At 40.4% G+C, this 26,260-nt stretch overlaps 2 protein-coding genes across 10 annotated transcripts in view; one reads left to right on the top strand and one right to left on the bottom strand.

The window, feature by feature from the left end:
• The window catches only part of FAT3 (FAT atypical cadherin 3), a 655,772-nt gene that overhangs the window by 229,134 nt on the left and 400,378 nt on the right, over positions 1–26,260 (top strand). The gene's annotated exons all lie outside the window — the stretch shown is intronic.
• On the bottom strand, positions 17,502–24,805 carry LOC143644373 (uncharacterized). 2 transcript variants are annotated; one of them, XR_013156656.1, is made up of 2 exons: positions 20,241–24,805; positions 17,502–19,541 (listed from the first exon to the last, which is right to left on the bottom strand). XR_013156656.1 is itself a non-coding variant. In XM_077113292.1 (2 exons), the coding sequence occupies exons 1-2, from the start codon at positions 20,599–20,601 to the stop codon at positions 18,907–18,909; spliced, it is 537 nt and encodes a 178-aa protein (XP_076969407.1). In that variant the 5' UTR covers positions 20,602–24,805; the 3' UTR covers positions 17,502–18,906. The 2 variants fall into 2 exon arrangements, 1 of the variants encoding a protein (XP_076969407.1); XM_077113292.1 differs by having other exon boundaries at positions 17,502–19,082.

Below are 26,260 nucleotides of genomic sequence, written 5' to 3'. Positions count from 1 at the left end.
TGATATGTAAGCAAGAACGTATAAACCATATGCCTACTCCATGACTGGGATACAAATTGCCTTTCCCATCCCTTGTCTGTTTGTCTTAATTGTCTCATCTGTCTTACTTAGATTGTAACTCCTGAGGGAAACACTGAGACCTGCTGTATATGGAACCCACAGAATTTCTAGGGTTATTATTTTCCATTAGGTGAGACAGCAGCAATCCAAGGGTGATCATTTTTTGTGGATTTGGCTGAAATGTCTGGCCTTGGGAATAGAAGTCCCTCAAACATGGACACACTGCTCTTATTTGTAGTCTTATGCTTTTCAAAATTTTGTTCCTTAGGTTCATTTTCCTCCTGATAGTTCTGAAAGTGTCCCTATTATATTCATTTACATAAATTTTAAAAAGTATTTGGTATCCTTTACAGGAATTTTAGAAAAAATATATATACTTGTAATCCTATAAGCTAGTAATAATTTCATTTAGTCTTATATTTCTCCTTGAGAATTTTCTTTGCAATTAATATATTTTGCACATTCTTCTATATGTTAACATTCTTCTATGTCAGTTTAATGTTTTTATGGCACTCTCTTTTATGGGTATGTCAGTCCTGTCTTTTGTTGGAGAATTTCATATCTAGTTTTTCTTTTTAATGGCTATTATTTGAGTACATTGTTTATAATATTTTCCCATTATAAACATTGCTTTGGAGCCTTATTCTTTGAGCACACATTTATTCCTTTGTTTTAATCTATTTATGCACTTTTAAGTCCCTTGATACATAGTGTTTAATTATTTTCTGTATAGGGTTTTGACAAAGGGTTAGTATCTGTTTTAGTTTGAAAGCTTCCAGAATGTGGTATACCAGAAATGGAATGGCTTTTATAAAGGAAATTCAATAAGTTACAAGTTAACAGTTCTGTGGAAGTAAAAGTATCCATAATGAGGTACCAACAAGAGGTTACCTTTACTGGAGAAATGCCTGTGCATCTAGAACAGCTCTGTCAGTTGGGTGGTCCTGTGACTGGCATCTGCTGGTCCCTTGCTGCTGGGCTCCATTGCTTTCAGTCTCTGTTCCTGTGGGTGTTTCTCACTTTGCTTCTCCAGGGCTGGCCTTCATCTCTTGGCTTCCCTTGGCTCTCCCCAGGTTCTGGCTTGCTTAACATCTCATGGCAACATCTGCCTGGCTCCTAGCATCTCCAAACATCTTTGTCTCTGCTCTCCAAGTGTTCTCCATGTGGCATCTGTGTCACCTCTTCTCTGAAGTTTCTGTTGGCTCTCTCTCTGTAGACTCTGAGCTTTCTCCAAAATGCTTCCTCTTTTAAAAAGGACTCCAATAAATTAAGCAAGACCACCCTGAATGGATGGAGTCACATCTCCATGTAATCAAAAGTTCACACCCATATTTGGGTATGCCCCATCTCCATAGAGATAACCTAGTCAAAAGTTTCCACCTACAATATTGAATCATGATTAGAATAAATGGCTGACCCACAAGAATGGATCAGGATTAAAACATGGCTTTTCTGGAGTACATAATAGGTTCAAACCAGCACAGTATCCAAATATACAAATGAATTCTACAAACTTAGTAAAAATAGTGCAACAGAAAAACAGCAAATATTATGACTAAGCAGAAGAATTAACCAAAATGAAAAATAAGCATGAAAAGCTGCTCACCCTGACTAATAATCAGGGAAACACAAATTAAAATCATCAGAACCATTTCACACCCTTCAGGTGGGCAAAAATTAAAGATTAGCTATAACCAGGTTCCTTTGAAGCTGTGAAGCAGCATAAATACATACACTGCTAGGAAGAGTGTAAAGTTGTTCAACAACTTTGGAGAATAATTTGACTATATGTAGTAAAGGAAATTTGAAAATGCCCTTATGCTAATCAGTACCTGAGAAAAAGTCTCCTCAAGGGCATGAGACTTTATTGTAGCGTTGCTTCTAATGGCAAGGAACTGAGAACAACTTAAAAGATCAGCTTGGAAGAATGGATAAATAATCTGTGATATATCCATGGAGTTACATTTTATATACCTGTGAAAATGAATAAACTATATTTATTAATATAAATAAATGTCAAAAAAGATATTGTCAAAGGGAAAAAGGAGACTTTCAAAAGAGACTTCTTTTTATAAATTATGTATATAATTTACATAGCATTTAAGACATGCAAAAGATTATTATAAATTGTGGAAACTTTCACATGTAACAAATATATTAAACTGCATGTGTTACAAATGAGATATTCACCATAGTGATGATATATACAGGGAAATAGAAAGGGTTTCAGTTATATCTGTAGAGTTTTATCTCCTAAGCTGAATAAGTAGTATATGTACATTATTCCTGTACACTTTTTAGTGATAAAATGAATAATTTTTGCTACCATCTGCATCATAAATAATTATCCATTCCCCCATGCCCTTACCAATGCTGACTGTCCCATTTCTGATGGCTATTTGGTCACCTGGTCTCCATAGCTTTAGTTTTGAATATTTTTTTACCACTCAGGATAGGTTTGACCTGATTAATGGATCCATGCTCTTGTTTAGTTTGCCTTGTGATAAGCAACAAGCAAATTGAAGACACGGACGAGAATTAAGGCAGACACCCATGCTGGTTCTGTCGATGCTAATAATGCAAGTTATCACTTGTTTTTTGTCTCCTGTGTGCAGCATACAGTGCTGGAGCCCAGACAGTGGGGAATAATTACAGAAGGGAATGAGGTGAGGTCTCAGACCTCAGTGAGCCCACAGTGAATTTAATTTTCTGCATAAAAGCTGAACTCCTAAAATCCCTTCAGAGTCTGTATTCACTCATGATTTTCAACATAACAACTGGCATGGCATCCAGACTGCCCTGCTATCTCCAGTTTTGCTCTTATCCCTCTGTATCACTCAGAGTTTTCTAGAGAAACAACAGGGGAGTATTAGTGTCTGTGTGTATATATGTAAAAAGATTTATTTCAAGGAATTGGTTCATATCATTGGAAGTGCTGACAAACCAAAATCTATAAGGCAGAGACCAGCAGTCTGAAAGGCAGGAATTGATACTGCTGCCTTTTGGCAGGATTTCTTCTTCCTCAGGGAATCCTCAGTTTATGTTGTTAAGGTCTTTCAACTGATTGTATGAGGTTCACCCACATTAGCAAAGGTAATATCCTTTACTTAAAGGCAACTGACTGTAGAAATCTATAATATGTTCACAGCAACACTAGATTAGTGTTTGAACAAAGATTAGTGTTTGAACAACAGCTGGGCCCCATACTTAGCCAAGTTGACACACAAAAAATTAACTATTGCACAATCTTATACAGAAGCAAATGGATCTTTGTAAGGTACCTACCTGGCTGTCTCTCTTCTGCCCTGTCTTTAGTGCTTCTAGATGATACCCACCCAAATCCTTAGCTTAGCATATGAAGCCCTTTATGATCTGAGATCTCCCTTCTTCCCTGCACAGCTCCCACACTTTGTAGGCCAAATTGTGATTCTAACAGGCCACTTTCTCTTCCATTCATTTGTACCTTCCAGTTGGTACTTCTGCCTTTTCCATTTCTGCATTTTTTCCCACCCTTTCTCTGCTTGCAAACCCTCCTATTTCACCTTTAAGACTCAGTTTAAGTATAAACGCATTAGGAAAGTCTTCCCTGAGCCTCACCCTGTCCAGTGTGCTCCTGTACCCTTCTACATGTTAATATCTGCTCATCACTGCCCTAAGTTGTGACTCTTGGTTTGTGTATCTATCTCCATAATTAGACTTATAAGCTTCTTAGAGTCAGAGACTATTCTTAATGGTTTGTATACTGAACTGGCATAGTATTTACCATATAGCAAGTACTCAGTAAAAGTTTGTTGATGTAATTGGAATTAGCAGTAATCTCAGGGTGTGTGTGTGTGTGTATGTGTGTGTATTCAAGGGGAAATTAGTAGAGCTAATCAGTCAGCCACCATCTTATATCTTCATTCCTCCTTTCTGTCTTTCGCATTTCATCATCTTGTTCCTTTAGAATTCTTTTATAGTTGATTATAATTATTTTGACGTTTCATCCAGTCATTTACAGTATTTGGAATCATTTAATTCAACTTCACCTGCAAATTTAGTAAGCACATGCTTGATTCTTTCATCCTTGGCTTCAATTTAGGCAATATAGGTGTGGCAGATCTTTCCAAGAGTTTGTGAGATATTTAGTAACTACTTTTAGTTTTTTCATTTGTATTAAATGCTAACTCCTAAAACTGGTCTCCTGTAATCATGTATTTTACACCTGAGAAAGGAGGTAAGAGGAATTTGGTCAGCAGGTCCTCACACAGAGAAAATACTGTATGAACCATAGGGACTCGAGAGAAACTCAGAATGTTTTTTCATATACTAAAGAAATTGTACCATTTCTTCAGTCCTCGTCTAGAGTAATGGTCTTCTTGGGCCTTCTTTGTAGAAAGACTATTAAAGGAGTGATCTCCTTAGGCATCCACATGATTTCCTGGGATCTGCTGTCATTTGAGGCTCTTCAGGGCACTTTGACTGCCAGCTTGTGTGTGAAGCTGGGACTCACAAACATTGCATAGGTGCCTTGCCATTAGGTAATGTTAAGTCCAGCTGGAGAACATAATGTTCGATTGTCACAAGATAATGGAGCAGCCTTCTTTTCCTTTGGAATGAAAGTCATCCTTTTGGACTGTTCCAGTGGTCTGTCATAAAGCCTGTGCTGAGGCTCTCCCCTTTGGTAGTTTCTTTCCCAAGGGCAATGCCATTTTACACACAAAGGCTCCTAAGCCAGGTAATAGGCTACAGTAATTGCTCTACTAATGTAGAGTAGTTGTGCCAGTGACATGTTTCTTTATTAGACTGTTAATACCAGGAGCAGTTATCATTAGAGGCGACATACAAATTTGCTCCCAAAAAAGCACATGTATAAAAGATAAAGAATAATCTGTAGTTCCTATAAACACCTCAAGCTACCACAGCCAAACTAATTCAGGGAATAGGGATGAATGTGGTAGATATTATCCCTGCCTTGAGCAGGAAATAGAGAGACTCAAGGCCAGTGATCAGAGGGTGACAAGTATCTTAATAAGAAAAGGAAACTTGGGAAGCCTAGAGCAGGGGGTGACTACTGTAATCTGGTGGGCTAGAGAAGGCTTTCTGAGACTGTGATGTCAAAGCTAGAACCTGGAGTTTGAGGAGATGTTAAGAGGTAAATCTTTTGATTTAGGTGGTGCCATGGATAAAGGCAGATATTGGATTACTCATAGACTATTAAAAAAAGAAGCCATAGGGGGATATACTCAAGATGCCTAAAAATGTCCTTTGATATCTTTATGCTTTCTTGTACTTTACTGATTCTACTCATTGCTCTGCTTAGAAAAAAATATAAGCAGTGATGTAATCACAGTGATCTACGTTGCCTTTTCCAGACGCCCACTGTTCTTAATAATTCTCTCTTCTCTGTTGCTCACTTGACTTGGATCAGTGTTTTAAGTCTCATTAGTGAGGATCTTGATTAAAGGCTATTTTTGTGTATCTTGCTATCTTCACATTAAGGTGCTTGAAAGTGAGGTTTGTGTCTCTGCTCTAGTATCTGGGGTACCACTCTCTCCTACTCTCTTATCTCTTTGGAGATTCTAGGAATCTCTGCATCATTCCTTATCCTTGTGCCATTTTTAGTGACCTCTCTCAAGCCACTTTACTCCTGTCTTGGCAGAGCATTCCATATACCAGTGACACTCAGCTCTCTATTCTGTTCAGGTGGTTGTTTTTTTGTTTTTGGGCCACTGATGAACAATAGACATGGACATACCCTAGGCTACCCTGGACTATTATTCATTGGGGAGATCCCTGGGTCAATCGAAAGGTGAAATGGTTCAGAAAGAACCTACAAATATTTAAAAAGCTGACTATATGTCCCTTACAGGCACAAAGTCTTGAAATGCTCCCTTTTGTGAGTGGAAGGTTTCAGTTCCTCACTTTACAACATACTGACATTCTTAGTTCTTCAGTTTGTTGACCAGAGAAAAGCAACAAACAATCTGAGCAGAACAAGGAAGATATAAAGAATATTCCAATTTCTTAGACGATAACTTTAGATTATCTTTAGTTCACTTATTTATACATATGCATTTGGAGCGTGTTATTTTTAAACCTAAAGTTATGGGCTAGAATAATCACAGTCAAATATAAACTGAAATGTATTTTTAGGGAGTCAGTTCCATACAAATCGCCATAAAAAGGCTTTATTGAGTGAGCAGGTCATAAAACCAAGTGAGAAGGAAGAAATCAAAGACCAGAGGTTAATGTGAGGCAAAGGAGTAAGGTTAAGTGATTTACGAGACAACTCAAGTGAGAGAGCAACTCCTTTTCAAGGTTCATATGTCTAATGGAGGCCCTGGGCTGCCTGGCAGTGAGTGTTATGTATGTGTTTACACGTTGTGTGTGAGGATGTGTGTTGGGGCCAGGGGAGGGTTCCAGGGCTGGGTGGGTTGGCAGTACTAAGAGACATACAAAGTACTGAGAATAGGAATTGGAAAATAACCATCAGGAGGGCAATCTTTAACTTATATTGGCTTTCGGTAGATCACCCTCTTTTTGTTGAAGCTACCTGACCAGGCCAGCTGAAAGCAATTGACTGTAAGTGGAAATGTCAGATGGATAATAATATCTATCATTTGTGTATTTCCGTATAGCATTCATATAAGTCATTTCATCTGTGTACATTTGGGTCATAAGAAATATTAAAGCAAAATCAAGTGTGTATCTGTCTTTCATAGGCTGCTATTCCTTATTGTGGTGGCAGATAGAGGATGTAGAATTTTATTGGACTTATTAGTAAAGCAGCACACACAGCACACGCTCACACTTAAACATGCAATGCACACAAAATGAGGCAGTGACATGGGGTGCTGCAGAAAGCAGAGAGCAATTATTTCAGCAGTTCAGATGGAGTAGCATGGAAGACATTTAATGTATTTACTGTATCAAAACACAATAATTGGGCTCTGTGGTCGATAAAGAGTGCTGTGAAAAAGAAAAGCCAATCCCTGCCCTCATGAAGCCTATAAACTTTTATAAACTAGGATGCCAAAAGAGCTTGAGAAAAATTGTGGATGGAGAAGAAAAACTCAAATTTCTGTACTTGATATTATGAATACTCTGCATTAGGGGATCAAGTTGAAGAAAGTGGTACTGAAGGAGCTAAAAACTAATAAATCTTTTCTGGAAAAGTATTGAAGTTGTCCATATCAGGCATATCTGCTATGACTCTCTTCTATTTGTTTATTTCTTCTGCTACCTGACCACTTTGCAAGGCGTTGTTTTGGGTCACCAGTTATTTAATTCTCTTCAAATTGCCAACAGCCCAAGGTGGTAATGTAAAATGTAAATGATATACTTTAGTTGTGTTGAAAATTCCTCCATATGCTACCTGTTTCTGAGTACCTGATGTAAAGTCATTGATGAATTTTATTAGGCAAATCCAAAGGGACCATAATTGGTCCTTCGTCTACTATTTTTAATTGAGAGTGTCTGACTGAAACAGCTTTATTTAAAATACTTTCCCACAAATGAGAATGGGGGATTTCTATGATAACGCGAGACTCTTTGTTCTGTGTAATAGATGACCATGTAGATTTCACTATTTTGGGGTTTCTGTGTGTGTGTGTGAAATGTATTTTTGTCCATGTTCCCCTGCTTTATGTAGGTGGCAAATACAGCATTCTAAAAATACAAACTGTCAGACTCCTAGTTTAGGAGAGTTAATAAGTACAAAGTGAGATGTTCAATCCAAACCACAAAATTGAGTCTGGCTTTCCTTTCTTTTCTGGATAATTCTTACATCTCTCCTTTTATAAGCATTTGTTCATATAGATATGCCTTTAATTTGGATTATCTCCCATGTTCTTTTCATCACCTTATTTATTATCTCACTAGAATCGACTGATCATTCACCCTTTATAGCTTACCTCTCATCTGTCACTTAATATTTGAAAGTGACTATTTATTTCATTGTCTGTGTTCAGGATTGGATGTGAGTGACTTGAAAGCATAAAATGTGTTATTCATCTTTGTAGCTCTTAGACCTAACACAGCTGGTGCCTGACCCCAGAGCAGATGCCCAGGAAATATATAGGGTTGACGCTGCTCAAGGTTCACTGAATTTTTCTATGTCTGTATTAGAATATGAGATCAGTCAGACAGCTCAGGCTAGGCAAGTCATAATCAGCCTTGACCTTGCTTAGCTTACAAAAGCATGCTCTGGGAGGTCTGTCAAGATGGCAGCATGGCATGGGTCTGTGAACCATGTGCTCATTAGGCGTCAGGAATGCTGTCCCTGATAATAGCCTTCATTGTAGAAGTCAGAAGGCCTTGAATACCTGTGAGTAAACTAAGCAAGGCATATTACTTTCCTGAAGTTTCCTTGGAGAAAAATTATAGCAGAGAGAAATTATTTAGTGTATCTTGCTATAGGTTAAATAGTGCCTAGGTAAGGCAGAAATTTTCAAAATAAAATGTTTCCTAAAGCTCTGAAGATCCTAGTTATAGTATTCAAAGATATTTATTTCAAAGTGACTATCTTGAGCTCATAACCGAATTCATCACCTTGGTTGGCTCTTGAGCCAGTTTCACTCTTGACTCCAGAGTTGCTACAGATGACAATACCATTTGCTTAGACACCCATTCTTGAGAGCTTGTAGTCTTATTTGTTTGCTTGTTTGTTTATTATTTATTCATTTATTTATGTTTAACTCGTTCCTGGACTTCCCTATTTAAGCTTTTGTGGCCAAATTCTGTGGGTTAAATTTCAGCATGATGCTTGGCATCTTTTTCTTCAGTTTTATCATTGACCTTCTGATCAATTAGCCCTAATTATTATTTTTTACATGATGAATCCCAATCTCCTTGCTTAGGCAGCATGTAAGTCTGGAATTTTTCCGTATACCAATTGAGAGCCCCTGGGAATGTCTCTTAAGCTCTCTGTACATCAGATTTTTTTTCTGTTGAAAAATAAGAACAACAGTAATATCTAACTCACAGAAATGTTGTGAGTATTATTGAGATGATGTTAGTTAAACTACAGGAATAGGGCTGGTCCAAGTTTAATCATTGAAAATCATGAACATTTATCCAAACATGTCATTAAGGGTCAGGAAATGGTGAATTGAATGGGTCTAGTTGAAAATAGTAGTTTGAATAAGTAAACTATTTTTTATGTTTAACCCCCACTGGAATGTAAACAAATAACATTAAACATATAACAATTATGCATACTTTAACCCTAGCCCATACCTTCCCGTACCTTAAGTTGATAGTTTTCCTTTCATAATTTTGTAGTTTTTCTGTCAAAAAAAAAAGATGGTAAATTTCTTAGGGCAGAAATGTGAATGTTCAACTTCTAATTATATGTAGCAGAGGACATGTATTTACGATAGACCAGTTGAGCTTGGCAATATTAGATAGTTTTGACCTCCAAAAATGGCAATTTCCAGTTGTTCAACCTAATAATAGTCACCCTCTCAATATTGGCTGATTGCTTGATTGCTGGTGTTTTAAATGTTTCCCATTTATTTAATTTCAGTGGGGAGAACTTCCCTTGATGAAAAGGTTTTATCTTCTTTGGTGGCAAAAACAAAACAAAACAGAAAAATCAAAACTGCCAACGTTTATAAGATTATCATTTTTAACTCCCATCATGTGAGTTTGAAATAATTATCTTGCATTACTTGCATCCATTTTCTTGTATGTCAATATGGGAAACTAGAATAACATCAGTGTGATTGTTAATCTCAATCTTGTGACACACACACATCTCTCACACACTTACACAAACACAAAAAAAGAAAGAACTCTCAAGTATGTGCACATAAAGCTGGAGACCAGGATTTCACCCCAGCTTAGTTGGAAGTCACTTTCTGGGGCTCTGTTTCTTGATCTTATAAATAAAATGATTAGGCCAGATGACCTCCACATCCCCTCTTACTAATGAGATCTTCAGTTTGTGTGTCTTTCCGTGAGAGCTCTCTAAAGTAGAGAAGTCTTCATGATAATCTGTTACTTCTAACACTTGGAAAAATTGTTTTTCTTATGGACTTGTCTGGCTGTGCCAAGTTACCCTTTCATTGTAAAAGAATAGTCATCCATTAATTCTGAAAACATTCTTCTAACTGTATGGGTGGTTGGTATGGCTCTGGCAGAAGTCAGCTTTTGGCAGGAGGAGGTAGGAAGACCTGACCCTCTAGTCCACATCAAGTCTTCTTATTCTGTGGGGCAGTCAACCACCATGGCTATGATGGGAGAAGGGGGTAGGGTGGGGGAGGGTACAAGTGTATTCCCTCCTCTGTAGTTGCAAGGGGGAAGCAAAAGTCATAATACTTTTACCCTTTTATTCATGAGGTGTTTATAACTATGTCTACTTTTACAATTGCTATCTCACTATTCATTTATTCCATCCAAAACATTTATTGAGCACTTTATGTGTGCCGGGTATTTGGGAGACATATAGCAAACAAATAATTTCAACTTGCATAGTAAAAAGTGCTACAAAGAATAAGTTCAGAGTGCTTTAAGCATGTGACAGGAATGCCTTACCTTCCTTTGCTCATGCATGAAGGATCATGGAGCCATCTATTGAAAGAAGGTCATTGTGCCTGGAGGATAAACAGTAGAAGAGAGATCAGTGTAAAAATGTGCAAGACAAATTGTGGATAGATCATTCAAGGCCTATTAGGCCATTTGATGGATTTGAGACATTGTCCACATGATAAGGATTTTATTTCCCCCAAACAACATCTTGAGATAAATATAAAAGAGATTGCAGTTCCCATTTTACAGATTTTATAAATTTCCAAAATGTGGCTAAGATGTACTGTGTGATGACCAAGATCCTGGGCCAATTATGACAGACTCTGAAATTTCAGTATGCTTCCACTTTCTACACATTCATTCATTTGCTAATTTGTTTAACAAATATTTACCTGAGCCAGAGAAATAAACTTTGAAGGGAGTGGGTTCAAAGACTAGATATATTTTGGAGCCAGGTACCTTGAATTATGGAGCAAACCAATAATAGAGCTTTTGTCCTAGAATTAAGGAAAACATTTGTTCCAAAGGGCTCACAATACCAAAATTGAACTCATTAAGTTTTTTGTAATGTAACCCATGAGATGAAAGGCAAAAGAAACAACTGACTTCCCTGGTGGGTTAGCATGAAACAGGCTTTTTAGTTCCCCTTAAGATTACCAGCAAAGGTGCCTAATCCTCCATATGTTCCCTTTCAGTAGTATTATATAATGCCTGCGGATTTTCCTGGAAGATCTCTCTGATCTCCAGGGCCATGTAAATGGAAGCAATGCACAATTTATTGTGAATGTAAGTGAATGTAAATGCTTAGTTATAAGCACAAGGGGAGTCGTCCCGTTGCTGATTTTGATTTTAATAAAATACTCTCGTTGAATGCTGCATAACAAAAAGCAAAACAAAATAACAAGTAAATACTCTCAAGTAAAATAATGACTTTATAAAGGAAGATAGTAAGAGAAGATACTTAGTGGGTAGTTCCTGGAAAATGTTTGTTGTGTGAATGAGGTTTTGGCTGAGGAAAGCTACAAAACTACTGCTATGTTTAGCCCTTTTGTATCATTAGATAAGTGACAAGATATTGTTGCAAATCTGAGTTTCTTCCTTGAAAAAGATGATGTAGGTACGCGTTTCATCTTATGAACAGACTGATGATCAGGAAGGAAGATTTGATTGTCAATGTATTCCTTGCTTCATTTTCATCATTTATTGAGTTAATGTCTCATATGTGAGATATGCCTTGCAAGACAAGTGCTAAATCATTCCAAAAAATCACTCAAATTGCAATAAATGCCTTTTCTACCACTTGCTCATCCAAATAAAGTACCTGGGCAATGATGATCATATTATATATAGGTTGAAAAATTAGGTTTATGAAGAGTATCCACCTCTTCATATTATATATTGGAATCCTAGGAATGTTTCAAGGTTTGAATTGTTTCAGAAATCAAATCCCAAAACCTTGGGGAAAAAAGACAGTTATAAAAAGGAAACATAAAATCAAAGGAATAAAGTATTATCTTTTCTAGTACATTCATGCATTAATCCAGTTATTTGTTTAGAAATCTTTTTGAAGAATGTTCCCACTTGAAGTTGGATTTGGATCTGTATGCTGAGTGTTATTAAAACTACAGGGTAATATTGTATTTGTACAGATAATGTCTCAGGATTTTAAAAAGCAAATTGATTAATTAGAGATGCTCCATCCCATTAGAGATGCTCCATCCAAATCTATTCTGCTAGTTCAAACTTCTACTCCGGAGTCCTCTCAATGCTGCTGTCCTGGCACCTGATGCAGAAACCTCCAGGACCTCTCCTTTCACCCTTAAATCTGGACACGGAACTAAGCAGCTAATCCTTCTCTCTTTGGCCTTGATCCTTTCTCACTCCACACTGGCCTCCATTGCTGAGACTGCATTCCTGTCAGAAGGTGCAGCTTACCTACGTGAGAGAAGGAGAGGAGGGTTCTCTGGGCATCTCCTGAATTTATAGCACCCTTGCTCTGTCAGTCAACAGGTTCCAGCTGACCAGCAGTCTCAGAAGCAATCACAAAGAGTAACTAGTCTCATAAATAAGGTGGAAAAAAACAAAGAAAAAATTACTATATATACAATGTAGAGAGTCATAGATGCTCTTTGGTGTTTTGAGTTACACTGGCACAACCAGGTATTGGAAGCAGCCAAATAAATAAACTGGGAAATATTGGCATTGTCATTCAATACACCTCATATTGCAGGAAAAAAAAAAACCACTCAAGTGAAGTGGAGTGTACAGGCAATACTGCTTGTGCATGGACTCTGGGCAACATGTGGAGGGAGAGAATTATCTGATAATATCATAACTCCTATTAATCTCTCCCCACTTTCCCCTTCAAATGCTTCTGTTTTTATCTTACATTTTCTTTTGTTAATTACAAACAAAATTATTTTATAACATTGCTTTCTGTGTGTCTCTCTACTGATTGTGAGATCTGAGTTAAGAATCCTATTTCACTTATCTTTTATCCTCACCAATATTTCCTTTATTCTCTCCAAGTTTACTAAGCACCTCATCTGTGCCAAGCACTGCCAAGCACATCGTATCCCAAGAGGGACAATGATGTGTGTAGAAAATAGAGCCTCTCCTCTCACCCAGCTTGTACAAAAATAGAAAGTTTCAGAAAACTTACTCCCTTATACAGTAACTGGCATAGAGAAAGCACTGAATAAATGCTTATTTATTATAATTATTAAATGGTTACAGATAAGGAAACTGATTTTCAGGGTTATCAGCTAACTTTGCCCAGATGTAGAACTTGAATTGCGATTGCCTGTTGCAACAATACTGCTCCCCATTTGACCGCTAGGGAATGTCAGTTGTTACTGGTGTGCATGGAGATGAGGGTGGTAGTCAGGTGCCATAATGATGTTCCTAATGATCCTACATTTAGCATGTGAGGCAGATAGGTGATCAAGGGCTGCAGTTCTTTCACTTTTTCAGTATGAACACCTGCATGAATTTTCTAAAAGATCATCTTTTTTCCAAAGCGTGTCTTCTGACACAGAGCCACTAAATTAGCTATGCTCTGCTGTGCAACTTATGAAAGTATTCTTGTGATTTTTGTTTTGTTTTACATTTTGTTTATTTTCTCATGTTAGAAATGATACCATAATGTATATGCTTAGATTGGGCAAATTTTTCCGCGTTTAATATTTTCACTAGTGTTTGATTGTAAGAGAGAAAAAGCTCTGAAAGACATTGCTTACAGAATGTTGACAGGGGGACCAGTTTGCAGTTGGAGGTCTAGGAACAGGTACGACATGCACCTCAAAATGTAATAGATTGGGGAAAGGGAGAAAATAAAAATTACTTCAGAATAATGGAATATAGCCCTTATTAGGCCTCCTCAGAGAAGGGAAAACAAAGATTTAAAATGCTGGATGATGGAAGCTGATGACACTACATTAGATTTATCTTGTAAATTACTGAACTATAGGAAAAAAAACTCAAATCATTTCATCTGAAACGCACAGCTTATTGTATGTAAGTTAGATTAGAAGGAATGAGCCACTTTTGCTATCTCACTTTAGAGCAATAACCGTAAATTTCACCCTATATGTTCATTTCTACATTGTCTCTTCAGCTAATAACTACCATTAATAACATTCTGAAACCAGACACTCTGGTTGCTAGATTGTAACTGTAGCATGTCTGTAGGTGAACTGAATTTATTTGTTCATAAAGAAGTTAATTGGGCAAGTAATTTTTGAGAGATGCCTTTGAAAATGCGTGTATGGTGAGAGTGTATGAGTGAGTGCATGAGTGTGTACATACATGTTTGTTCAACCCAGAATACTGTTTGGAATATAATGTTGGGAAACAAGAATTACAAGTTTAAAAATATAGGTGTAAGTTTATATGTACCTCCTCTTAGGGAAAACACATCATTTTTAATACTTAATTGAATTCAAATAAAATAACTCTGTGAATTTAAATGAAGCTTGCATATGTTATAGTAGCCAATAATGTAGTGAAAATAAGACATTTTTAACTCCTTGAAATCCTGATATTGGTTTATGTATGTGTTCCTGACTTATTCTCAGGAAACTGTGGCACATAGTAGGTAGTAAATAAATGTTGAAGATTGAAGAAATTTGTGTGCCTGCCTTTGGCCCCATCTGCTCATTGGCAGATTCATTTTGAAAGACATGAGGGAGATTGAAGGGTCCCAAGTGTCCTGAGCAAAGTCCAGAAAATAATGATCTCCAAATTCGTGTTTCTCTAGAGACAGAGAAAGACCAGATTGAAGCTGTGTTTAGACAATTGAAGTAATTGGATCACATATTGATAGACTGGCTTATTTTAATCATCTTAATGAGGGCGACAAATCCAATAGATTGCACAGAAATTAAAGGGCCTAACCACCAAATTAGTGTCTGAGCAGCTAATTCTATGGTCAAGTATATATTTTGTGAATGGAAATATTTGTCCCCCACCCAACATACACAAGCACACAAATACAGTTACAAATTCATAAATACCAAACAACCACAGGCCCTATGGGGATTCTTAGTTGGATACAAGAGTAGACCAGAAAGGTATGGACACAATTCTCAATTGCAGAGAATAAAAACACCAGCTTTTATATACCCTTACAATTGTACTTTTCAAAAATAATCACTGATGATTTGATAACAGGAATTCTAATGGGGAAGCTGGCTAATTACAATCTTACCAAAAGTACAAATCTGTTCCTAGATTAATATTGCTCATAAATAGGTAATTCTGAGCATATTCTTTATGCAGGGAATAGAAAAGGGGAAAACCATGAATTCAGATTTCATATAGTTTAGCTGTACTTAAACAAATGGCTTCTCCTGCTGACATTTTACACTGTAACTTTCATTGGTAGGAGATATGGGAAAGATAAGAGTAATTTCTGTGAATTCCTCTAAGGACTCATACACTTTCTAGAGAAGAGTCTGCTGGGTTTTTTTTTTTTTTTTTGGTAGACTCATCTTTGTTTTGCCTTAATTTGCTCTCAGAATAAAACACTCCAGAATTGTCCTTTGGGGGGCTGTTACTATGGATTGGTTAGTTGCTTTATTGACTGTGTATTCACTCTCTGAACTACGTGTTCTGCCTATTTCTTACTAAATTATACTTTTAAATCTAGGCAGATGATAGTGCCCATTTCTGAGGAATATTTTGTGTGTGTGTGTATTTGTGTGTGTCTGTGTTTCCTTTTACATGAGTCTGGTGTTTATCGGGGCCATGTCCATCTCATATTTCAGTAGTGGATAATGAGGTATCATATCAGAATGTGTAATGAAAACAATGTAGTGTTTGATTTAATTCATTCATTCACTAAATGAATGAATTAAATGAATTCATTTACTGCCTTAATTTGTACAAGCATTTGTTGACTTTATGCCAGACATTCTAGTCTGTACTCAAGTACAATCCAAAAATTCTAGATTTTTCTGTCTTTCAAGTACAATCCAAAAATCCTAGATTTTTCTGTCTTTCCTCATTGTCTAACCCACATAATAATACCCGGAACTCCAAAGCAAATAACTACAAGAATTTTGGTCCCTCCAGAAGTTTCCCCAATCCTTCCTTATTGTCTCTTCATTTCTGTTCTCTAAGTCTTTGCTTTGCCTTTGCATAGCCAAAAGTCCATTCAAATGATTTTTCTAAACAAGGCAGATTTCTTCCCCGAAGGTGAATTCTTATCTCTACCTTTATGTACATAGAGAACTAGAGGAGGTTTTAGAATTAGTTTCCCCCATGTTCTACCAAGATCTTGGCCCAATAGCCCACTTCCTTACAATCCCTACTAACAAGCATCCTCTCAAGTGGAAAGCTTTTCCCCAAACTTGAGAGGTCTAACCTTGATTGGAGAAGACTTGTAGAGATTTTCCATGCTGGCTTAATGATGTTGAGCATGCCCACATGGCAAAGAACTGTAGACCATCTCCAGGAGCTGAGGGCAGATTCCAGATAACAGCCAGGGCTGTTAGTTCTATAACCACAAGCAAATTCATTCTGCCAGTAACCTGAATAAATCTGGAAGCAGATTCTTCCCCACTTGGGCCTCCAATATAAATATAGCCCACTTGACATCTTAAGTTTAGCCTTTTGAGACCCTGAGCAGAGGACCCAGTTAAGCAGTGCCCATACTCCTGACCCACAGAAACCATGAGAGATTAATTGTATGCTGTTTCAAGCTGTTAAATTAGTAGTAGTTTATTACACAGTAATAGATAAATAATGTATCTCCAAAAGTTTCTGATTCAGTAGGAATGGGGTAGGGCCCAAGAATTCACATTTATAAGAAGTTCCCAAAGGACAGTAATGCTACTGGTCCAGGATCACACTGGGAATCACTGCCTAGACCCTAGACAATTATATTATTTCCTCCTAGTTCCCCTGCACTCTTTGAATTTCATGGCTCCATTTTCCACAGAGTTTCTAAAAACACAAATCTCATATTACTGCTCCCCAAAAGTCTTTCAGCAACTTCCCACTGTTTTAAAATAAGACTCAAATCTTTTCCCTGACCTGCAAGTTGTATGCTCTGTTGCTGCAACCTCTCCAGCTCCCTCCTGCTCTGCTTTTTCTCTCTCTACCACTCAGGTATACTAGCCTCCTTTTCCTTCCTCATATTCCTTCCCCTGCATAGCGTCACCCCTACACCTTTGGATTAATTTCTAATCTCTCTTTGGAGGAACTCCTACTCACTTTTGAGCTCAAAAGTTACCTTCTGAACAAATCCTTCCCTGAATTTAGACTGTTTGTGGGGTCTTTGTCATGTGCTGACTTGGGAGTTAAAAGTCTGGTCTCTCAAATCCATATGCTTGTATTTGAATCTCAACTCCACCATTTCCTAGCTGTTGAACATTGAACTGTAAGAATTTGAGAATTTTGCCACGCAAAGGAGGACTCCAAGAGACTTCTCTCATGCAACACGCAAGGGGTTTATTTTCCACACATGTGTGGGGCTCGCTGAACACGCAGGAACAGAGAGCCCCGAACTTAAGTCTGCAAAAGCTTTTTAAAGGGTAAGATGAGGGGGGTGGGGGTTGAGCATGGGTCACAGGTGCTGTTTTACAAAAAAGCAGATAAGAACAGTTTTACAACAAGCACTTTTAACAGTTTCACAGCGAGCATTTCTTGAGCATGAGTCATGGGAGTGGCTATTGCAGATAGCCACAGTTTTACAACAAGTGATTTAGGCGCAAGGAGTCAGGGGGGGGGAAGGGCGAGAAACAGATAACCGCCCTGGGAAAGTCTCGGATTGTTTATTTTCAACCTGATGGGGCCCATAATTCTTTTCTTTATAATTCTTAACTCACACCAAATGCATAGCCATGAATACAAAATGACACAAATGCTTTTGCTGGATATTTCAGAAGCTAAGATATATATAAATAGCTAAATTAAGCAGGAAAAATTAGCTACTGTTAAGCTTTATAAAATTCCCTTTTACATTCCCCACTCCTTTTCGTATATATCTCTAATCTTAGAGATTTTCTGGATTATTTAACACTGAGTACTGTTGTCTGATGAGCATTAGTTTGACATTTCCAATCTGCCCCTGTAAAAACTGTATAATTTTATTTAGAATACATGGTCCTATAGTTATTATTAAAAGTAACACAGTTAAGGGCCCAGCGAGAGCAGATAATAGCGTTGTCAACCAGGGGGACTTAGTAAACCAAGATTCAAACCACCCCTGTTGCGCCTCTCGTTCTTTTTGTCTTTCACGAAGGCGCTCTCTGAGTTTTGTCATGGACTCTTTAACAACACCAGAGTGATCCGCATAGAAACAACACTGTTCTTTTAAAGCTGCACATAGTTTTCCCTCTTTAAGGAAAAGTAAGCCAAGTTCCCGCTTATTCTGCAGAATTACTTCTGAAAGGGAGGTTAGAGAGTGAGACAGATTTTTCTATTGTTTTTTAAGTCTTGATTTATCGCGGCTTGTAATTGACTGGTTTGTTGATTGCTACGTACAATGGCAGCAGTCCCTGTGCCTATACCGGCAGCGACAGTTACCCCCAGAGTGGTAAGATTACAAGGGGTCACTAGAAAAGAAGGCTCCCCTGCTCCCTCCCAAGTTTTTATAGTCTTCTCATCATCCCATCTGGTTATTGTCCATTTCCAAGGCTTATGCGGGTTGGAATTGGGTTCCCCTAGGGGAAGGAGGAGAAGGAGTAGTAACCTTACGAACCCGCAGCTTGAGAGGATTGTCAGTCCTTTCCAGTTTCCACTGGGACTCAGAGGGCAAAGGCGCAGGTTTGAGATGAGACGCATGGATCCAGGATGCGATGCCATCAGCCTTGACTGCGGTGGGGGTGGTCAAGAGTACCTGATACGGTCCTTTCCAGTGAGGTTCAAGAGTCTGGACTTGGTGGCAGCGGACATAGACGAAGTCTCCCACCTGATATTGATGCGGAGTTCTGTTGTCTCCTGGCTGGTAGGAGGTGGAGAGCTGCCGCCACAGGAACCGCTGGGCTTTTTCCAAGGCTCGCAGCCTGTCAAGCAAGGGGGTATGAAGGGAACTATTAATCTCTAGAATGGAGGACATGTCCTTGACTGGAGGTGGTGCCCCATATAAGATTTCATAAGGGGTTAGATTACACAAGAGAGCAGAGGGGGTATTTCTGGCTCTGAACAGGGCATAAGGCAGGAGCATGGTCCAATCTTTCAAGCCAGTCTCTAAAGCTAATTTGGTTAGGGTCTCTTTAATTGTCCTGTTCATTTTTTTACCTGTCCTGAACTTTGGGGTCTGTATGCGCAATGCAATTTCCAATCAATCCCCAATATCCTGGCCACACCCTGACTTACCTGGGCTACAAATGCGGGTCCGTTATCTGACCCTATTACCTTTGGTAGACCGAACCGGGGAAAAATTTCTTCCATAATCTTCTTGACTACGACCTGGGCCGTTTCTCTCTTAGTTGGGTAGGCTTCAACCCATCCTGAAAAGGTGTCTACAAAAACTAGTAAGTATTTAAGTCCATATTTTGCAGGTTTAATTTCAGTAAAGTCGACTTCCCAGAACTGCCTAGGTTGAGTTCCCCTTAGTCTTTTTCCGTTAGGAGCTTTGGTGGGGTAGGCGTTCACAATTTGACACGCCTGACATTTTCTAGCTACGCGATCTGCCAGCTTTTCCTTTTTGAGGCTGTCAGAGGGTACAATTCCCTCTGGTCTTGCAGGAGCTGCTGTAGTTTCCCTGTCCCCAGGTGAGTGAGCTGGTGGACCTGCTGTATGTAAGCTAGGGCTTCCGATTCTCCTAGGGGTGCAACTTCAGATAGTGTTTCAGGGGGTTGCTGGGTTTTCTTTGGTTACTAGGACCAAGTCTACAGGGTCCCTTACTGCTGCCGCTTTTGCTTCTTCATCTGCTTGCTTATTACCCAGGGTTATTGGGTCAGAGCCTCTTTGTGTTTGATTTTTTTTTTTACCAGCTGAGGTTAATAGCCCTCTTTGTTGGTAAATTGCCCCATGTACGTGGGCAGTAGCAAAGGCAGAACGGCTATCTGTATAGATAGTTGCTCGCTTTTCTTTTGCTAATTTTAGAGCTTTTGTGAGGGCAATTAGTTCAGCCTTTTGGGCAGATGTTCCCTCCGGGAGGCTAGATGATCAAATAACTTTTGTCCCACTGACTACCACCGCTCACGCTCGTCTCTTACCGTGTTGGAGAAAGCTGCTTCCATCCGAAAACCAGGTTACCTCCGAGTTAGGCAATGATTGGTCTTTTAAGTCTCTGCGGATTCCGGTCTCTTCAGCTAATATCTCTTGGCAAGTGTGCTGCACAGGTCCCGCGGTCTCGTCCGGGAGCAGGGTAGCGGGGTTTAAAGCTGACGGGGTCCCGCAAGTCACCCTGTCCTTGTCTAGGAGGATGCTCTGATAGTGGGTAATTCTGGCATTTGACATCCATCTATCTGGAGGCTGGTGGATTATGCTTTCCAGGGCGTGAGGGGCTATTATGGTCAGCTTCTGTCCTAGAGTGAGTTTGTCTGCGTCTTTTGCCAGGAAGGCAGCTGCCGCCATGGCCTTGAGACAGCGTGGCCATCCACTGGCAACTGAATTTAATCGCTTGGACAGATAGGCCACCTGTCTTTTCCAGGGGCCTAAAGCCTGTTAGGACCCCTCTAGCCACGCCTCTCCTTTCTTCTATGTAGAGCGTGAAAGGTTTATTCACGTCTGGGAGGGTTAAAGCTGGAGCTGACAGGAGCGCTTTCTTAATGCTGTCGAAGGCTTCCTGCTGGGCTATTCCCCACTGGAAATCAGCGCTCCCTTTGAGCAAGGGGAATAATGGGGCAGCAAGGGCTGCAAACCTTGGGATTCATAACCGGCAGAATCCCGCTGTCCCTAAGAATTCTCGTAGCTGCTTTTGGGTCGTGGGCGGGGGTATTTGTGTTACAGTTTTCTTTCAGTGAGCCATCGCTTTTCATTCTTAAGAGTATATCCCAGGAAGATTACTTCCCTTTTACAGATTTGGGCCTTTTTGGCCGAGGCTCGGTTCCCCAGTGCGGCTAGCTTATTTAACAGTTTTCGGGTTTCATACTCACAGTCCTCCTTAGTGTCTGCTGCCAACAGTAAGTCATTCACACATTGTAGCAAGGTGACTCTGGGATGCTGAATTCTGAAGGAGCTTAAGTCTTTATGAAGAGCTTCATCAAAAATGGTGGGGGAGTTTTTGAACCCCTGGGGCAAGCGTGTCCAAGTCAGTTGGTTCGATTATCCCGTCTCTGGATCGATCCACTTGAAAGCGAATAAGGGTTGGCTGTCCTTATGCAAGGGCAGGCAGAAGAAAGCATCTTTTAGATTAAGCACAGTATACCAAGTCTTTTCAGGAAGGAGAGTGCTGAGCAGGTTATAGGGATTTGGCACAGTAGGATGTATGTCCTGCACTCTGCTATTTACTTCCCGTAAGTCTTGCACCAGTCTATAGTCTCTAGTCTCTGGCTTTTTGACCAGCAATAAGGGAGTGTTCCAGGCTGATTGACAGGGCTTAAGTACTCCCAAGCCAAGGAATTTCTCTATATGGGGCTTGATTCCTTCCCGGGCTTCCTTGCTTAAGTAGTATTGTTTTACCCGAATTGGAGAGGCGGTGGGCTTTAGGGTCACTACTACTGGGGGCTGATTGACCGCCAACCCTAACCCGGCAACTTCTGCCCAGGAATTAGGGAATTCTTCAAGCCAGGCCTGAGGAATAGAACTGCGGAGCTGTTCTGGTTTTATATACAGCTGATATTCTTCTTCGACTGGCAAGGTGAGGGCAGTTATTACAGGTTGGCTTACTAGCGGGTTTAAAAATTTCACCTTTTGCCCCTTAGGATTGAAGGTGATTCTCGCCCTTAGTTTAGTTAACAAGTCTCTTCCCATAAGCGGGGCAGGGCACTCAGGGATAACTAGGAAGGAGTGTTGAAGCTTCCCCTTCCCCAGGTCCATGGTTCTTTTGGTAGTCCAGGTGCAGTAGCGACTGCCATTTGCTCCCCGCACCAAGGACCTTTTTGTAGAGAGCGGGCCTATAGGTTCTTGGAGGGCCGATATTACTGCTCCCATGTCGACTCCAAAATTAATTGGTACCCCCTCCACATTAAATTTTACCCTGAGCTCGGGGAGGGGTGCCAAGCCCTGACTCCCCTAGTCTTCACTTTCTAGAGCCAACGTGGCCGGTTGTTGCCAATTTGGGGGCTTAGTACCCCTCCGTTTTTTTTTTTTTTTTTTTGGACAGTTTTTGGCCCAGTGCCCAGTTTCTTTGCAGTAGGCGCATTGGTCTGGACTAAGAGGGGTATGATAACACCGACCCGAGGGATTTTCTTTAGCTTGTCCTCTACTTTCAGTGTTTCTTTCATCTACTGTGGCCAGGATTTTTGTTAATTCTTTCATTCTCCTTTTCTCTCTTACCAACTCTTTTTCCTCTCTCTTTTATAAAACATTTTTTTCAGCTTCTTTGATTAAATCTCGCAAGGCTAGGTCCTGCAACCCGTCTAAGTGCTGCAGCTTGCGTCTAATGTCTGGAGCTGATTGGCCGATAAAGGCCATGGCCACTGAGGCTCTTTGATCCTCTGATTGAGGGTCAAATGGAGTATACCTACGGTATGCTTTCATTAGTTTTTCTAAAAAGACTGAGGGCGATTCGTCCTCTCCCTGAATAACCCCTCTTACCTTGGCCAAATTGGTGGGCCGGCATGCGGCTGCTCGGAGACCCGCTACTAGAGTCTGGCGATAGATGGACAGATGCTCCCTACCTTCAGAGGTGTTCGGGTCCCAGTTAGGGCGGCGCAGCGGGAACCGATCATCGATGATATGCTGGAGTTGGGTGGGTCTCCCGTCTTGTCCAGGAACTTGCTTCCTGGCTTCCGGTAGGATTCGATCTCACTCCTCCGTGGTGAAGAGAGTCCCCAGGAGTTGTTGACAATCATCGCAAGTGGGCTGGTGAGAGAACATAAGGGACTCCACCAATCCAGTCAGCCTAGTGGGAGCCTCGGAAAAAGGAGGGTTATTATTTTTCCAGTTATATAAGTCAGAGGAGGAAAAGGGCCAGTATTGTAGAGCAGGCATTTCTCCCCCATGTCCATCATCCACTGGAGGCCCGTGCGGTCTGAGGGGGAGAGTGACCGCCACATCAGATGGGCTTAGTGCTCGTCTGCTTCGTGTACTATGTGCCAGTCCTGGTTCATCTGGGATAGTCTGTTGGTGAACCTGCGAAGAGGAAATGGAAGAGAGCGGGGAGAGAGAACTAGAGGAGGGAGAAGGTGAGCTGAGAGAAGGGGGGTCCTGTACCGGAGCTGAAGGGTAGGGAGGAGGGGAAGAAGGACCTGCGTCGAAGAGGAGTAGATCCGATTGGGATTCCGGTAGGACTGCAGGAGGTAAGGAAGGATAGAGTTTCTGAGCTTGAGAAGGACCCGGCTCCTTGATTGGAAGTACAGAGGGAGAGTCATGTTGACCAAGAGGAGTAAGAAACGGCTTTACCCATGGAGGTGGATTTTCACACAGGTCCTGCCAAACCATGATGTAGGGCTGCTGGTCCGGGTGGCCATACGGGTCAGGGCGGAAGATGACTGACTTGACGGCCCAAATCAAGGGTAGATGAAAAGCTCCTTCCCGAGGCCATTCCACGTTAAAAGAGGGCCACCCGGCCGAGCAGAACGTCTGCTATTTGCCTTTCTTTACAATAAAAGATAGATTCTGACCTCTTTCCCTGACCTCCGACCAGTGTCTTAAGGTCAGAGAAAGTGGAGTCGACATTCCCTGACCCATCTTCGGTAAAACAAAAACAATTCCCAACACACAAATACAGACAGACACACACAGAGCCGGCACACCACGTTTACACAGTTTCAGAGACACAGCTCAGACTGGCCTGATGACTATGATCGAGTTTCCCCCTGTCAGAAGGAAAACAGAATCAGAGTCGGCCCTGTAGGAATCCTCCAGGCGTCCCCGGAGGTCCCCCAATCCCGAGGCGTCCCTCGGGAGAGTGACCTGCAACCCCGGACACGTCTGTCGGTTGCGGTCGGGGAGTGCTCACGCGACTCCCCGACAGTCACTGCCAGTCTGACAGACTAAGCGATCGCACTTCAGACAAAAAGGCCTCACTTACCCCGAGAGAAAGAGCTGTTGGAGCCTCCCCTTACGAAGAGCCGATCTCGGTGGGACCTCCAAATGTAAGAATTTGAGAATTTTGCCACGCAAAGGAGGACTCCAAGAGACTTCTCTCATGCAACACGCAAGGGGTTTATTTTCCACACATGTGTGGGGCTCGCTGAACACGCAGGAACAGAGAGCCCCGAACTTAAGTCTGCAAAAGCTTTTTAAAGGGTAAGATGAGGGGGGTGGGGGTTGAGCATGGGTCACAGGTGCTGTTTTACAAAAAAGCAGATAAGAACAGTTTTACAACAAGCACTTTTAACAGTTTCACAGCGAGCATTTCTTGAGCATGAGTCATGGGAGTGGCTATTGCAGATAGCCACAGTTTTACAACAAGTGATTTAGGCGCAAGGAGTCAGGGGGGGGGGAAGGGCGAGAAACAGATAACCGCCCTGGGAAAGTCTCGGATTGTTTATTTTCAACCTGATGGGGCCCATAATTCTTTTCTTTATAATTCTTAACTCACACCAAATGCATAGCCATGAATACAAAATGACACAAATGCTTTTGCTGGATATTTCAGAAGCTAAGATATATATAAATAGCTAAATTAAGCAGGAAAAATTAGCTACTGTTAAGCTTTATAAAATTCCCTTTTACAGAACAAATTGATTAACCTTTCTGTGTCTCCATTTCCTAGACATTAATGTGATGATATTAGGGTGCTTCCTCAAATTAGGAAAATTAACATCCTCAGCATTATAATAGGTGTGAGGCTAGTAGGTCACCACATCAAATTAGGAGTAAATGTACAGAACTGTGCCTAGCAGACAGCAAGCTCACAGTAAATAGCTCATTTGTGTTGTTACTGTTGTGATGTACCATAGACCCGTGCTCATTTACTTCACTGCTTGAAATTTTGCATTTGTTGGTGTGAATGTCTATCTGGACTCCTAGAATATAAACTCCGTGAGAATAAAAAACATACCCACTCCTCTCGTTAGCCCTAGTGCTTAGAGCAGCACCTGGCTTTCATGGGTTGGTAAGAAATATAATACGTATGTGATACATGAATGAATGGTGACAAAGCCAGGACCCAAATCCTGGTTATCTCTTCTGAGATCAGTATGGATTCTTTCCATAAGCTTGGAATGCAGTCTCTTCTATATTTCAGTTCCTTTAGCCCCCATCCTTCACCTGGAAAGCAGTGGCGAGATCATATGGACAATACTTTAGGGTGTGCCCTACATCTGGGGTTCCAGTGCAGTTTGTAGCATCAAGAATGGAGGTTTTTGCCATGGAGCATAGAGGATGAATAGCATTTGGATAGTTGTCTTTGAGTCAAACACTTGGGCATCTTGGCTAATGTCTTTCCAAGACAGGACATCTACCAGGTGCTAATGGGGCATTATTACTCCAAATCAAGCTATAATATTAGCTTTTTTCTGAGGTCAATTGCAGTGTGCCTAGAACTCAGTCACTCTTTGTCGGGATTGGTCAGAGCGCTGAAAAATACATTCTGATTCAGCTTTCCTATGCAATAGGAGTAGCTCAATTCCCTTCTTGATTCTAAAGAGAGAAACACACTTTGGTATTTTTTTTTTTTTTTTTTTACTTTCACCCCAAGAACAACAAAAGGGGTGGTCCAGAAGACTAGAGTCTGTAAGGCTCTCTGGAGATGTCCCCCCTCCTTACCCCATTTCATTAGCCATTCTTGTGAAATGACTTTTGAATGCCTGAGTTTAATTAAGAGTTTTTGCATGCAGTTATGGAAAAAGCCCATCATTCCCCCATGGTTTATTCCTTCATCTGATTTGGGTTGAGATACACATTTTTTTTTTTGCAAATTAATTATAATTGCTTTTGACAAAAGAAATAGTTTTTTTTTTCTTGTCTGCAAGCCCTTAATGCTAGTTTATATGCAACTAATGATGATAGCCATTGACATAATCAGTTCTAATGGTCTCTACTGTCTACCTAATTTCACATATAGGAATGTAATTCACATTTCAGAAGACTGGGGCTGAATACCTCTTTGTTCTATATTTAAAATATTACTTCAGCCTTCACTGGAAAGAGTCGGTTATTGCGACAGGGTCAAGAACCTGGA

The sequence above is a fragment of the Tamandua tetradactyla genome, chromosome 8 (genome assembly GCF_023851605.1).
Source record: "Tamandua tetradactyla isolate mTamTet1 chromosome 8, mTamTet1.pri, whole genome shotgun sequence".
Taxonomy (NCBI): Eukaryota; Metazoa; Chordata; class Mammalia; order Pilosa; family Myrmecophagidae; genus Tamandua; species Tamandua tetradactyla.
Note: the sequence above shows the minus strand (reverse complement) of the source record. Positions and strands in the feature narration are given on the sequence as shown.